This window comes from Molothrus aeneus, chromosome 6 (genome assembly GCF_037042795.1).
Source record: "Molothrus aeneus isolate 106 chromosome 6, BPBGC_Maene_1.0, whole genome shotgun sequence".
Lineage (NCBI taxonomy): Eukaryota > Metazoa > Chordata > Aves > Passeriformes > Icteridae > Molothrus > Molothrus aeneus.
Genome location: NC_089651.1, coordinates 50,553,063 through 50,568,521, shown reverse-complemented (window position 1 = coordinate 50,568,521; position 15,459 = coordinate 50,553,063). Strand labels below are relative to the sequence as shown.

The following is a 15,459-nucleotide window of genomic DNA, read 5'->3' as shown; positions in this document are numbered from 1 at the left end:
AAACCACTGTGAGATAAATAGACACGCCTGGGAATTTTATTGTGAGCTGTCTGACAGTGCCTGATGTAATGTAATTTTCTGCGTTCTGTCTCGGCAATAAAAACTTCATGGTGTCTGATATGACTCCATTTAGCTTTAATGTTGTCTGAGGTATGCCATTAGAAAAATGTGGCTTATAAAATCGGGTTTGAATTCTAAATGCTTGTTTTTTGAAATGGGAGACAAAAATTAATAGAAGGCAAGGGGAAGATGTGAGGTTCAGAAGCATTAATATTTGCTCATATGTTTCGTATCGGTCTGAAGCATCCCCATTGCCTGGGTTGTACCTGCTGGCTGAAGTAAAACCAGCATGATGTTCTCTTCTGGGTTTTGAAACTTAGTCTTTTGCAGTCTTTCTGCAGATCAGGAATAGCTCTCTTGGCAGTGAGGTAGGAAAGGGTGTCATTAAAAGACAGAATATAATTGAGCAAAAAGAGATTGAAAACTGATGGCAGGCCCAAGGTCTCATGTCTTTTCAGATCCCTGGAGGAATCAAGGAGAAATTGTTTATCACAATTTCTTTATTCTTTTTTTTTTTTAATTTCTGATCCAAAACCTCTAAAAGAGCAGACACCTGTGATGCCCAGTTTGGCTCTTTTCTTCCTGGCTTCCAAAGCATTCCCCCTGTTATGAAGAGATGTTCATGTTTTAAGCCTTACTTTACCTCCATGGAGGTGTGTCATTACTGGGATTTCTCAGCGTGCCCTATTGCAGAGAGTCTTGTTAATTTTAGTCCTCCAAGTGCACAGGACTGGAGTGTCCATGGCAGTGCTTGTCAGCATCTGTGCTGGACCACATCCCATGCAGCCAGACAGAGCCAGCCAGGACTCATTAGCAAACTTGGTCTTAGACACTGGTAATGACATTGTGGCGTGACACACAGCAGCAGATGTTGGCCAGCAGCTGCAAGTTGAGGCCTCTGCTCTTCATTTTTCTGGTGTCAGATTGAAAAGGATCCTTGGCACTGTTTGTGGTCTGAGGATTTTCTCTCTCACATTATCACTATTGCTTTGCTGATGGTTTTTGTCTGGGGCAGTGAATGGCGCTACTTTGATTTGCTTTGTTTTCTGCTTTGGATTGGAGGGTGTCAGTGTCATTCTAGCAACAGAGAATTGGGGAATTTACCCCCTGCATGTGGCATATTGCTTCAAGGGTGCTGTGGCATGAGGGACTGCAGAGTTTCTCTCTCTTCTCTTAGTCAATGATACAGCTGGACTGTGACTCTCCATGCAGACTTGGAGACAAGCCCTGCCAGCTCCAGGGAGAGGTTTCTGGGAGGGTCTCAGATGGAATTGAGCTTCTCTGGTAGATTTGTGGTTTTGGTGTGCATGGTGTGGGGTGGGTGGGATGGGGAGGAGACTGAGCCACATGGGAGCAGTAAGCTCTGAAAAGTGCATTGGTCCTATCACTGATTCCAGCAAATATTCAGCAAATATTTGTGCTTGAAATGGAGGAACAAGTGAGTGCTGGAAGGGAAATGTGTTCAGTGGTGCTTCAGTACTGCTGTCTGCACAGAGGCAGCAGAGGAATAGCTCTTGTTGTGGTTTTCCCTGTGGAAAAAGGCCTGGATATGGGGATGCAGGGAGTCTCATCAGGACCCTCTCAGGACACTGCAGTCCCAGAACCATCCTGGCAGCAGATATAGGGCTGGTCTGTCCAGGGCTGAGCTCCTCAGGGATCCATGCCACAGCAATCTCGAGTGGTCTGAGCAGCCACAGGGTTTGGAGAGAAGCAAAAGCACCAGCTTGCTGAGGAGGCATGGCATGGGTCACACACAGCTCCACAGCCTCTGGTTCCCTGGGACTTTTGCTTCTTAAGGAGAGCTACCTTTGGGTCTCAGAGGTGCAGTGGTTGATAAACACTGTGCATAGGGAAGAAAGGTGCTTCCTACAAGTATCTGGACACTCAGAGACACAACCCATACCCCTTTCCTTAATTAGGCATTGCCTTAATTAGGTAATCTCACTGCTGGGCAGCTCTTCATTTGCTGGGGTGACTGTGGATACAGCTGGAAGTGATATGCTGTTTCTCAACATCTCTATTATAAATTTTAATGGCATTTTTGGTGACTTCTGAGCTGTCTTGTAGCACCATTCATTTTATAATTACATAATGCCTCAGCCACATATCTGAGGGTGAGGAGTAAACCACCTCTGAACTACCAAACACTATAAAAACCTGGCAAGTGGAAAAGCCATATGTGCATCTAATACAGAGACTGCATGCTTGACAAAACCAGACAGGGAGAGGAAACTGAGAGTGACACTTGCCTCAAAACACACCATGTGGACAATTTCTGCTTCTTAGGATGTAACCAGATTAACCTGGCTATTATTGTCTGCCAGGGTGCTGAGTCAGAGGTGTTCCTATGTCTGTGAAAATGTCAGCTGTAGGGAACAGGAAGGGCATGGGTCTCTGTAGTGGTGGGGGTCCTCAGATTAGCTGAGTTGGAGTGCTGGGGTGCAGCTGTGGGAATTCTTGCCTACAGTTTCCAAATGCATCTGTTCTAGGCATGAGGAATCTCCTCCATCTGTGCAATTTTACTTACTGCTTTAACACTGACTTCTTGAGATTTTGCCTGCCCTACTTCCAACCTCCTGTCTCAAATCTCTGGTTCCCTCTCCTCTGCATTTCACCTCAATGGATTTCCTGCTGGGTAAAATACACATCCTCCTCTTCCTTCCCATTCCCTCCCTTCTCCCATTGTTGGCAGTTTTCCAATATAGCAACTTTGACCTTTTCTCCAATTCCTTCAATTTCCTCCTCTTCAGCTAGCACTGTCGGTGAACTCTGCCCATTTTCCTCTCCTCCATCCTCCAAAGGCTGGCCATGCATCCTGCTGGCCATGCATCCTGCTGGATATGTTGTCACTTCTTTCCTTGCTGACTGCAGTCCCCTCAGTTCTGGCCTCCTTTATGTGTGCCTCTGTGTGCAGGAAGCTGATAGGAGTTTGGCTGAAGCTTTTTTTTTCTTTTTTGTGAACCACATGAAATCAGTGGGAATGAAGCACCAACCCCTTTAAAAAATGCTGACTCTTTGTGTGTCTGGGAAGAGCCTTCCCTCAGGGTGCAGCTGCACAAGAAGCACTGCCTGCAGTGATGAACATGGAGCCATGTGTGTGTTTTTACTGGGTGCATCCCAAAGCTGCAGAGATTGGGGATGTTGGTGAGATCCTTGCTTGCTCCCCCACCTTCTTCACATGTGTGTTTGACCTTTTATATCACCAGCCTGGCATGGTGTGGAGGTCTCTGTGGCCTGGGGCAATGGCTCAGTGGTGTGGCCATGGTGCTCTCACCATTGCTGATGATGGCACTCAGCAATTTGGATATCCCTTTCTGCTGGCTGGGCCATTTGACTTCTAAGGATCAAGGATCATGCCTATTTTAGAAATGAAGCAGTCTGTCACTTTGACTACAAGTTTTGGGTCTACCTCTTTTGCTGCATTTCTCATTCTTTAAAGTTATTTTTCCCTTCTTCAGTCAAATTCTCTACCTGTGTTCAGGGGCCACTCAGTTGAGTGCCTTTGTCTGAGAAGGAAGGTGACCCTGTAAATGCTTTTTGTGTGATATAATATATCCAGTATATCACTGTGTTTGCAAGAATGCTTTTATCTTGTCAGTATGGTGATTGGTTAAGTATGATCAAGCTCTTTAGAAAAAAACATTTCTCTCTAATCATTTTTGTTTCATTTGTATTCTGTAATAATTTTGAGAGTGATTGTGATCATGGAAGTGCTTTGTAGCTCATTAGTGCCTTCAGTTATGTGAGAAGAAGCTGCTGCTGTCTTTCATATGGGAGACCTCGTGATCTACTCCAGTTTGGCCTGGAAACTGTATTTAAAATTATGTCAGCAGCAATATCCAGCAGAATTCCTTTTAACTTTGTCATATTACTCTCAACTCCAAAGAAATATTAGATGTTAGACCTTTGTTTGGCATTTCCTGTGCTAGTTCTGAAGAGGACCGTGGGAGAAGATCCATATCAAGTATGACCACAAACTCCTTAATATTCTTCTGTCTTTTGTCATGAAGCTGCTAATTTATGGAAAGAAAGCATCTTTCATGATGAAGCCAGAGTAATTATACATGCATTGGTGTCTCTGACCTCTGTGGGAAGCTGATTCTGGAAGGACTCTGTTGCATTTACCAGCCCTGTCCAAAATTTGTGCCCCATTTTGCAGCTGTAGACTGGCTGGATCCAGTCCCTAGTGCTCCCCCCCAGCCTCTGGCTTTTCTGTCTGATGTTATGGATGGGGTTGCTGAGGATGTGTCCCCAGGTGGCCAGGCTGTAACACTCTGCCACTAGGTCCAGAACCATGCCCATCCTGTGAGTGCCTCTGCTTTTTCAGTCTGTTTAATAACCTTGGAGAATTTTTGTGGGGTTAGTAAGGCTAACTTTCCTTTTTCTGAGATGCCACCCCTCTCCAAAGGAAGTTTGTGTATCACCTGCAACTCAGTGCATGAAGGTTGCTATTATGAGTAAATGGCTGTTGGTCATGGCATTGCTTAGGCACAGATCAATGGCCAGGGCTTGAAAGGCTCTGTGCCTTTTTGTCTGTAGCCTAATGGATTAGCCCACCTTTTCCTTTAATACATGTACATGAATGCTTTTAAGAGTAGAAAGGTTTAAACAACATAAAACATTTGGGAGAATGAGATCTGAGAAAGTGCCCCTCCACTGGTTCTCCTTTACTGTAAAAGTGGTGAGGCTCTTGCACAGGTTGCCCAGAGAAGCTGTGGATGCTCCATCCCTGGAAGTGTTCAAGGCCAGGCTGGGTGGGGCTTTAGGCAACCCAATTTAGTGGAAGGTTCCCTGCCCATGGCAGGGGGTTGGAACTAAAGGATCTTTAGGGTCCCTTCCAACCCAAACCATTCTGTGTTTCTATTTTTCTGTGATTCTTCTGGCACAACTAACTTGCTGGCCTTGGCATGGAAGGCGAAGTGATGAGACAAAGCATAAAAATGCTGTGTTTTTAAATCAGGGAAGAGGTGAATGGAGTGCCTCGTGTGTTGTGTGTGAAAGCATTCCTGTGATGGTGCTACATGCTGCTCTGCCATCCCAATTTGCTTTCAGAGGCCCCCAAGTATAATAATTCTTTGTGTTTCCTAAAGGATATGAAGGCTAAATACAAGTTTGGTCAATGATTTCATTGTTGATTTCTCCTGGAGTTACAAAGCAAGGCGAAAATATTAGGGACAGGCAGGGTGCATCTCACTGAATAAAGATATTGTGTCTCTCATAATTCAAGCTGGATGCCTGTAGAAAAAGGAAAGCCCTATGAAAAATGCTTACAAGGCTGGTTGGACAGTAGAAATCTTTTGTAAAATGTAATTTCGGCATCTTTCCCACTGGAATCCTTCATGCAGGAGGACTGGCCAGCATTTTGGAAACAAACCCAGCCAACATTAGGTTTGGACATCTGCTTGTTTTAAGGTTGCTTTCACAATTTTCTCTGTAGCTGAAGATGGGTACTTGATGTCAATGTGAAAGCACTGCCAGAGAAGCAATGAAGTTATGCCAACTGTTTCTTTCATGAGCACAGCTTCTTAGAAATGACTGTTTGATGCTGGAAAATCATCTTGTTTGCATTGCTCCCGTGTCTCGAAGGATGAGTGCTGTTTGATCTTGTCCTTGTGGAAAGCTGTCCTAAATGAACAAAAAATGTTTCTTGAAGTGATTTAGATTTAAAGCAGGGTGATCTCCTGCCTGAGCACATCTAGACTGAGTGCTGGTACTTAAATGGTATCAAATGAAGTGATTTGTGAGGAAGGAGTAGTGGTGTCTTTTGTCTCTGAAGGTGGTTGAAGGGATTAAATTTGAGACAAGCTAGTGGTCAAATTTTCTGAATATTGTCTTCATCCTTGCTTAAATCCCCCAAAGGGGAATTAACACATATCTTATCTGATTTCCACAGGGACCAGCTCGCATGACATCTGACCTTGCGTCTTCCCCTGCAGCAGGGTATGTCCCTGTGGGTCAGAAGCCAGAGGCTGTGGTGCATGCTATGAAGGTAAGGCTGTGTGGGGCACTGAGGTGTCAGAGCTGGGCATTGCCTCTGCTTGTGGGAGCAGCTGAACACAGAAAGTTGATACACAGCCAGGATATTGGTAACCAGCACCTGTATCATGATGAATAAGCATTGCTTCTTAAAATAGTTGCAGAGCTAAGCAAGATTGTGCACAGCTATTTTTTGGGGGCTGGAAACCTCCAATAAAAGCTGCTGATGCTGAAGGTGTTGGTTGCCCTTTGTGTTCATCAGTCCTGTGTGTTCTGGGGTGACAGTGGTGACTGAAATGCTGTTTTAAAAAGGGACACAAAAACTGCATTTCCTCGTATATTTTGTTGATGAAAATCCTGCAGCAGTCTTCAAAGGAGAAAGATTTTATTTTCTGAAAATACACAGCAGACAAATAGTGGCATCCTACCCATGCAGGATGTGCATCATCAGTAGGGATTAAGTCAGGACATTGACAGTGGGACCATGGAAGACTGGTAGGTGAGTTAAAGGAGAAAACTTGCACTATGATTTCACAGCAGCTTTCAGGTTCTAGTGACCATCCATTAGCAGAAAAAGTGTAATTCCCCAGTGTTACATGTTTAACTAGTTAAGCAAGATACTTCTGAGTATCTGAGAGACACAGAAGCACAAATCCTTTACAAGGTGCAATAAGGATGGCTGGAAAGTCTCTTAATTAAATTAGTCTTTGGTTGAAATATAGTGATTTATAGATTTGGATTTGCTTGAGCTGAAGAATTTTGTACAGGGTTAAAGAAGAATTTTGTACAGGGTTACATCAACTCAAAGGGGGATTCCTGGATGGCTGCTCTGGAGCTCAGATCTCTATGGTTCTAGCTGGAAAAAAGGTCCAGCAGTGGCATCACCAGCTTGGATGATCTTAAACCTGGAAACAGATGCTTACAAATCTCTTTTCGGTGTACCTTTCCACATCTGACAGATAAATAAATGGCACAGATGTTGCTTGTGGATATGATCCACAAATTCCCTACATTTTATAATTTTTAGTGTTTCTATCTTAGTATATCATGCCTGTCCAGGGTCTCTTGGCTCCAGGCCAGATGTTGTGATGGTGGTGGTGGTAAAACCAACAAATGTCAGGAGAAGCAGTAGTGTGGCTGGCAAGGATATTGGCTCCACTGGGCAGTTGCCAGATCCCAGGAGGATATTGAATGCCACTATTTCTCAAGTAGTTATTAAAGGCAAGACAAGTTTGATTTCATTTGGATCTAATTAGAATTTAAATTATAAATGATCCTTCAAATTGAAAATCTTGATTTTTCAGCTTTCTTGAGACTTTATACTTTCAAATGGTATAACTTCTATTGATTGATTGTATAACTTAAGAGGAGGATGTCCAGCATGGTCAAGGATTAAGAAATACCTTTAGTACAGTTTTTGCTTGTTCCCAAAGGAGCTGACCACACAAGTGGCAGTTCACTTGCTGCCATATATTTGTCCTGTGTTTTCCAACAAGTCTCTTTGCTTGTTGTGAATGGCTCTGTGCTATCAGAAAGTTCCATCTTGTACTATGCTGCAATGTGCTTGTGGGTGACATTTCTCCTGTGTGTGTGTGTATAGATAAATACATATATTATATATATATATACATACAGATGGATCTGCTAAACTGTTGCCTTGCAGCATGTTGCAAACCCATGTGAACCTTTGTTTTTCTGTCACTTTGTGTTGATTTGTCTTTGATTGCATTTGATCATCAAAGCTCTGATGCAGTCCAGACTACTGCTGTTGGCTTTTTCTTTCCAATCTGTGGCATTCATACCTTTCTGCTCCTCTCTTCATTGCATTTGGCAAGGTGGTGGTGAGGGATAGTATTAAGTAGAGTTGGTAGTGTTTTTAAATTACAAGATCAAATACTTCTAAATTGATTATGATCATATTCTGGGGAGCAATTAGTTTCCTATTTGCTTTAGGGATTGCAGGGCTGAATTTCTCACTAAGGGCAGGAAACATTAATGGTTTTAAGATGTGGTTTGATAAGCATATGAAAAGGATTGAAAATTAATAAGGACGATTCATGGAAACTGGAAATTAAGTTTGGAAGGTCTGGTGCAATGATTCATTTAAAGGAATTGAAAGGAACTTGGATAGCTGGGTGTTTGCACATATTAGTAATCCCTCTGCTTCAGAGCTTTGTGGATTCCTAGGAAGGGCTAGAAGAAATTCAGGAGAAATTCTCTTCTGTGACATCATAGTTTGGCTGGTGAGGTGCATTTGTCTGTCTCCAAAACCCTGGAATCTGCCATGGCTGGAGTCAGGGAGCAGGTGACAGTGCAGTCACATCTCATGGGGCATAAATGATCTCACATGATGTGTCCTGCTCACTCACTCAGGGTTAAAAATGTTCTCACATTTGAGGTGAGGAGGAAATTCTCCTGTAGGTCAGGGTGGCACGGAGGGATGAGGAGGTGCCTGTTTTTCTATCCTGTGGCTCATTTCCAAGGATCATCTGGAAAATGAAAGCCTGAGGAATCTGGTCATGGTCTCAATCTCTCCTCTCCCTTGTGGCACAGTGAAATAGTTGGTAGGTGTTGGTCTCCAGCTGCAGACCTTTTTTTTGGCCACATCATGCTGTAGCAGATGGAGTAGGTGTTATTTGCCCCCTGCAGAACTGGGCAGCTTTTCCAGTGCCAGCCCCTGCATGTGGGAAGCTGGATGCAGCTGCTGCCTTGCACCCTCACCTCCTGTGACACAGATCATGACTCTCTCTTGAGAAGAGAGCAGCTTACAAATGAGAACTTTGTGCTTTGGCTGTACCGCAGTAGATATTGGAAGAAGCACTGCTTGGTTGAGAAGGGAAGTCCTTATGGCTCAGCAGGCCAGCTCCTTGCTGCAAGAAAAGGCAAGGAGAGATGGAAAGGGGAAAATGATCAAGGGGATGGAGCACCTCTCCTATGAAGAAAGGCTGGGGGTGTTGGGTTGTTCAGCCTGGAAAAGAGAAGGCTCCAGAGGCACCTTGTAACACCTTCCAATCCTGTAAAGAGGGCTCAGAAAAAAGAGGGAGAGGGACTTCTGTGTCACATAGTGACAGGACAAGAGGCAATGGTTTTAAACTGAAAGAAGGCAGGTTTAGATTATCTGTTGGGAAGGAATTCTTTGCTGTGAGGGCAGTGAGGCACTGGCACAGGTTGCCCACAGAAGCTGTGGATGCTCCATCCCTGGAAGTGTTCAAGGCCAGGCTGGGTGGGGCTCTGAGCAACCTGCTCTAATGAGTGGCATCCATGCCAAACCATTCTATTATTCCATGATTCTGTGCAGTTGGCTCCACTTGTCTTGTGGAACACCTGCATGCAAGCCTGTCCACAAGTGGTGAGGCTGCAAGGATGTGGCTCTGTGCCCAAGCAAAAGCCACTGAGGGATTGTCCACTCCACATGGATCTGCAGGGCTTCTGGACTGCCCCTGTCTGCACCTACATGCATAATATCCCCTGGGCTTTTTCCTTGGGATTTTCTGCCAGCTAAATTCTATCTGTGTGGCTGAAGTACTGCCTGCAATTCAGCACAGGTTCTTCCTTGAGCATGTTTAGGATTTTCTTTATTTTTCCTTCTGAAATAGTTTTGTTTGTTTGCACCTACTAAATAAGGAGCAAGATGACAGGTTGGCACTCCTAACAGCTGTTTTTGCTAGCAAGAATAAAAGGTACATATGCTACAGCTCAGTATCTCACTGAACATCAAAGCACTTTTCTTAGGAACTGAGCAAACCTGCTAAAGACGTGGGGAGGTGATGAGGAGACAAATGTAGAAGAATGACATTTAGCCTATAACCCAGCTGCCCCCACAGCAGCAGCCTGGACCTCTTCCATGCACACAGAGCTATCAAGCAGGTGATCATCACTCCCACTAATTGTGGATAAGACAGGATTTGGCCTTCCAAAACTAGGGAAAATCCTAGCAGGGCATATGGACTGTTCCCTTGCTGAAGCAGGATGTTTCCCAGTGCTGTGTCCAGCTGACTTATGAAGCAACAAAATTAGTGAGGTTTCCACAATTTGGGAAGTATCCCTCAATCTCAGTGTGCTTTGTGTTGCAGAAATGAATACCTCAATTTTCAGCTTCCTTTCCAAAGCTTTACTACTGTCATTCAGACTCTTTAGGGGTGTTTTTTTTTTGATTGAATATTTGTTTTTAAAATATATTTGGCCATATGGGGTCAGTACAGCAAGTCAGAAGGGATGTGGCATCAGGTGACTTTGAGGTGACACTGCCTGGCTCACAGACATCAGTGTGGTCTCAAAGAGCACTTGAGGTGTTCCTCAGTTTATGTATCAGCAGGGAAAATGCCAGACATGCCAGCATGCCCACTGAGAGCAGGGTGAGAGTTGTTTTTGGGAAGTAACATCCCTGTGTAGGAGAGCAGCATTTCCCAGTCCAGCCCCATGCAGAGCAGAGCAGGCTGCTCTCACTGGCTGGCATTTTACCCAGGGAGATCACAAAGGGCTGCTGTGTCAGCAAAGGGCCCAGTGCTGTCAGTGCAGCTTGATGAAAAGCAAAAAGGAGGGGATGGCATGAGCCACTTAGAGCCTGGGGTGCATTTGTGTTTCCTTTAGGCTCCTGGGCTGAGAGGTGGCAGAAAGCACAGAAGGACATAGCCCAGTTTCTTAGACCCACACTGAAGGCACAGTCCTTGAACTTCAGCTGATCCAGAGAGAGCTGATGTGGAGGCATGTTTGTATTCCCCAGTGGTGTAACTGGAGGAACATTAACCTGGTCCTTCTAAACAGCTGAGGAGGCATCTGGCAGGATCTGAGAATAGCTGGGGCTGGGTCAGCACTAAGGAAAGGCCTTCCTGGCTTTCTTCAGGAGGTTTTTCCACTCTTCAGAGTGTATTTTCTTCCAACATGCCTTTCCTGGATAGGCTGTTGCATTTTATCACTATGAATCCCATTTTCCCACACCCAAGATGCTAACACATCTTTACAAAGTGCCTAGCCAGACTGGGTTGAGCCTGGGAAGCAGGATGATTTCCAGGGTAAATGAGATTCAGAAATTAAATACAAACATAACTTCCATCTGATCATCTTTCAGCTCCAGCTCTGGCTGGGTAACACTATTAAAAGACATTTCCACGGAAGGAAATAACATGCTGTGCCACCTTTTCACACCTCCTGGGCTAAGGAATGTGGGTTTAGTTTGAGCACAAGTTGTAGAAAAACAGTTTATTTTGGTCCACTGGGACTCCTGTGCCTGCAAGATGGATGGCTGTTGAGAGCAGAGGCTGGGGCTGATGAGATCTCTAACCAAGCTCCCCCATGGCTTCCTTGACACTTGCCCTGTGGACACAGGCAGTGTTTGGCTGCCAGGCAGGCAGCCTGGTGCTCCATGCCAGGCTGTGCTCCTGCAGGCTGCTGCCTGTGCAGCCAGCTTTGGAAGCACACAGGCTCCAGACAGGCAAGTTCAATGTGTGAGTCCAGCTGGATCAATAATTAATTCCCTCCTCTTTAGCAGAAAATAGATGCTCTCTTTGTCAGCACGTACATGCTTTTTGCATCCCTCTTGCCCTTCCTCTCTTAGAATGGATATGGATAATTCCTGTCTGTGCAAAGACTGGTCCCAACTAGGCTGCAGGCCCTAGGAGAATGACCTATTTTTGTTTGTAACTCATTTTGAGTGCAGCAGGATTGCTGTGCTGAAGCAGACCTGGGGATAATCTTCCCTGGTATCCCATTTTGTGGAGCAGCCAGTGCTGTTTGTACCTCAGCAAAGGCTGAAGCCCATTCTAGCACAGCACCTGGCTCTGCACCTCCCTGGGATGTGTAGGAATATTTATTCACACAACTACACCTTGTACACCTTTCTCTGTGTGTGGATGCACCGTGGTGAACGAGACCATGTGCTGTTTGATGATATTGGGTGGTTGCAGGATCTCTGACCCTGCACACTGAGCTGACCAGCTGGCTCAGCCCTGGGTGAGGTGTGCAAATCAGCACAGAGAGTAAAAGAGTAAAACCTGTGCCCACCTTGTGGGATGTGCCTGTCTGGAGGAACTGTCAGAATGCATGTGGGTGTGACAGAGGGGTATCCCTGGGCTCAGTGTTTCCAGCTAGGAATGAAGGCTGCCCTTAGCCCCAGGCTAAAGTCTCCTTTTGTGATCAAAGGACCAGCTGGCCACAGCTGGGCACTTTCTCTCTGAAGGAGCTCTGTGGGGGTGGCCAGGACAGTGGGATGTGGCAGGCCAGGGCTGGCTCCCTCTTGAGCTGCTCTAGAGGTTTGGGGTGTGGGCAGCACATGGTGAGGGACAACATCATGCTTGTTGGGGTGCTGCCTGGAAGGTGGGACTACCAGCAGCCTTCCTGGAAGAGAGGCACTTGTGGGCACAAGCAACCTGCTGCCAATGGTCCCCAGGACTGGCAGCAGCCATGCCATGGAGGTGGTGGGACAGAGGCAGGACATGGCTGGGGGAACAGGGAGGATGGAGGTGCCCAGCTTGATGTCACATTTGTCTTTGCTTGTCTCGAGGCTTTGTGAATCCTGCCAATTTAAATACTTGTTAATGATGTTCTTAGGACACAAATAACTGTTTGAGGATCATAATGGTTTTGTAATGCTGTTTCTTTGTAGGTCCTTGAGGTCCATGAAAATTTGGACAGGCAAATGCAAGACAACTATGAAGAAGACCTAAGTGAAAAGGAGAAGGCAATTGTTCGTGAAATGTGCAATGTAAGAACTCCTCCCAGCAGCTCTTGGGGTTCCTTTTGTGGTCTTTTGTTAAAAGTATGGAGGAACAGGGATCTGCTGTATGTAAGCCTTGTGAGGTCCATAGGCACAAGGGAAGAGTGGAGGCTCTGCTGACCACTGTTTTGGGTAATCTGAGTGCCTAGTTCACTGCACAGAGCAGCCTTTGCTCAGTAGATAATTCCCACTTTGCTGCCTCCCTGACTAGGAGAGCCCTGTTGGCAATTGTCTCCACCTGGGCCCTTAAGGACTCGGTTTGGGTTAAGCAACATTGCCTGCCTTGTTTAAAGCTGTACAGCTTGAACAGGTTTGAGCCCAAACCATGTGGTAATGTCAGAGGGAGAATCTTGTCTGGGGCCGTTGAACAGCATCATGATATGTGGGGTGCTTTAACACTGCTGATGTTTTGGGCAACCACACTGTTAACTGAGCTGGCCACGTCCCATATGGTGAGTGCTCATACCCAGCCTCTGCTCTGTGGTGGCTGCTTCATGGCATTGCCTCTAGCCTCAGAGCACCTTGGCCATGCTCTGGCTTTGAACAGAAAGTTTGAGATTCCTGCTGGAACACAGCCTGAGCCCCCTGTCACCTGCAGTTGGGGATGTGCTGTTCAATTGCCCAGACTAGGGAGGAGAATGCCTATGAGCCTTCTTTTTTTTGAAGTCCACATAAGAGGTGGGCCCAGGTGGCATCCTTTAGTGCCTTCCAGCAGTTGAGAGGGGCCTGATGCTCTCTTTAAATTCTGAAACTCACCTTAACCCTAAAAGGAGGTGTGAACACAAGTGCACCTTGCTGAGCTAAATCACTGTGAGCATCCTCGGCGGGGGCTGAGGCACTTCACTTTGGCTGCTGTATCCTTATTAGCAAAGCAAAGAGTAAATTAAAGCCTGCTTTTTAAGATATTTTGTCTGCTTAATTTCCCTTGTAGCTATGCTGAGGGAAAGGTAAAATACTGTAACTTCATCCTCCCAAACTGACTCATCTCTATTTGTCTATCATCAGCTGTTTTCTCTTTAAATATTCATTCCATGTAGATTCAAGGCAGCAATAAAGTTTTGTGCAGTTTATTTTTTATTTAAATAGTAGCCCTAGAGTGATAAAATGTATGTTTTTAGAAAGTCATGTATATATAATTTTAATCATTATCTTTTTCATTATCTTTTCTGTTCATGGTAGCATCTTTTCTGTAAGCATGGCAGGGTTGACCTACCATTGAACTTATGTTCTGAATCTAGTGTATTTGTTTTATGCTATTACCCCAGGCAAAAACGGTTCTAATTTCAAGAGGGACTAATTAGAAAAATGCATCAATGGTTTCTTTCCTTGGAAACTAGTGCAAAGATGCCATCCAGTGTCCCTGCTGAGAACTGCAGCCCAGCTCTAGGAAAGGGCTGGTTTTGGCTTTCGGACTGCAATTAAAACAATATTGCTATTCCTCAGTGGCTTTGCTGTTTGGACTTTAATTCCTGTCTTTCTCTCCCCAAACCCTTTATTTTTTCTTGCAGGTTGTCTGGCGAAAGCTGGGTGATGCTGCGAGCTCCAAACCCTCCATCAGGCAACATCTGTCAGGAAACCAGTTCAAGGGTCCCTTGTAGGAACACTGTCCTGACAACTGGAAGTGATGGATTCTGTGAAGACTAAAGAGGCAGAGCTCAGTGTTTCTGGCTGCCTGTTCTTTGGGAGTTGGGGTTGAGGTTTTTCAGGGTTTCCTTTTTTCTTTTTTTTTTTTTTTTTTTTTTTTTTTTTTTTTTTTTTTTTTTTTTTGTAACAATAGTGTAAATATGGCAGCTAAAGGCCTGATTTCCAGGCTGTGGTGCTCTGGAGCTACTGTTCACTGGGTAACCATCCAATAATGCCAGACTTGCATCATTTTTATTGTAGTTCAAACCTGCTTTGTTGTAATGGTCTGTTTGTAGAATTAACTAACACAAGAGAATTTCTAAGAGGAACAAGAAGAACCCTTAACCAGCGGAGAAGTCACCATTTGTATTGCTCCTGTCCACCTGCTTGTCTGTGATTCATAGCCAGGTTAGTAGCTCCAGGAAGCCAAGGAAAATGCAATTCAAATTCCTTGGCTTACTGCCTGCCAAGTTCATGAGCTGCTAACACTTTTTTTGGAGGTCCTTATTTTGAAGAATGACATGCAACTGTTTTCACAAGGCTCTGTGTAAAAATACTGAGTGGCAAGCTAAAAACACTTGTACTGCCCTACATTGTATGGTAGTATTCGTCACACAAGTGTACATAAAGGCTAAGACTTCATATCAGGTGGTAATGAACAATTTTTCATGATCAAATGACACAAGATTTCTGCTGATGTAATGCGAATGAAGTCACTTAGCCACACAACAGTATTCCCTACAAAACGGCAACACTTTTCTTGTAAAGCTTTCACTATGAAATAATTCAGCAGAAACTGCTATCCTGACAGTGCTTATGGCTTTCGCAGGATCTTCAAAAGCAGCTCATCTTTCACATAAGGAAGATTTGGGGTGGGTTTTTTTAATGTTCTTGCTGGATCCCTCACTTATAATGGTTCCTGTGTAAGGTAACCAAACAACAATGTTGCAGAGCTGAATAAAAACTCCATAAACACAGGCTGCCAGGTGAGACTACTTCCTGCCATTCAAGCTTTATTTTTATTAATGAACCAAAACAAGTGGGTTTTGCTTCTTCAAATGGTTGTATATAAAATAATGGGACTTACA

General features: G+C 44.8%; 1 protein-coding gene across 1 annotated transcript in view; it reads left to right on the top strand.

Moving 5' to 3' along the window:
• CCDC85C (coiled-coil domain containing 85C) overlaps nucleotides 1–14,468 on the top strand; it is a 107,551-nt gene extending 93,083 nt beyond the window's left edge. Inside the window, exons 4-6 of the mRNA XM_066552915.1 lie at nucleotides 5,954–6,049; nucleotides 12,638–12,736; nucleotides 14,257–14,468. Of these exons, the coding sequence (XP_066409012.1) occupies nucleotides 5,954–6,049; nucleotides 12,638–12,736; nucleotides 14,257–14,346 (285 nt within the window). The 3' untranslated portion in view covers nucleotides 14,347–14,468. The remainder of the gene's footprint in view (nucleotides 1–5,953; nucleotides 6,050–12,637; nucleotides 12,737–14,256) is intronic.
• Nucleotides 14,469–15,459: the final 991 nt, after the last annotated feature.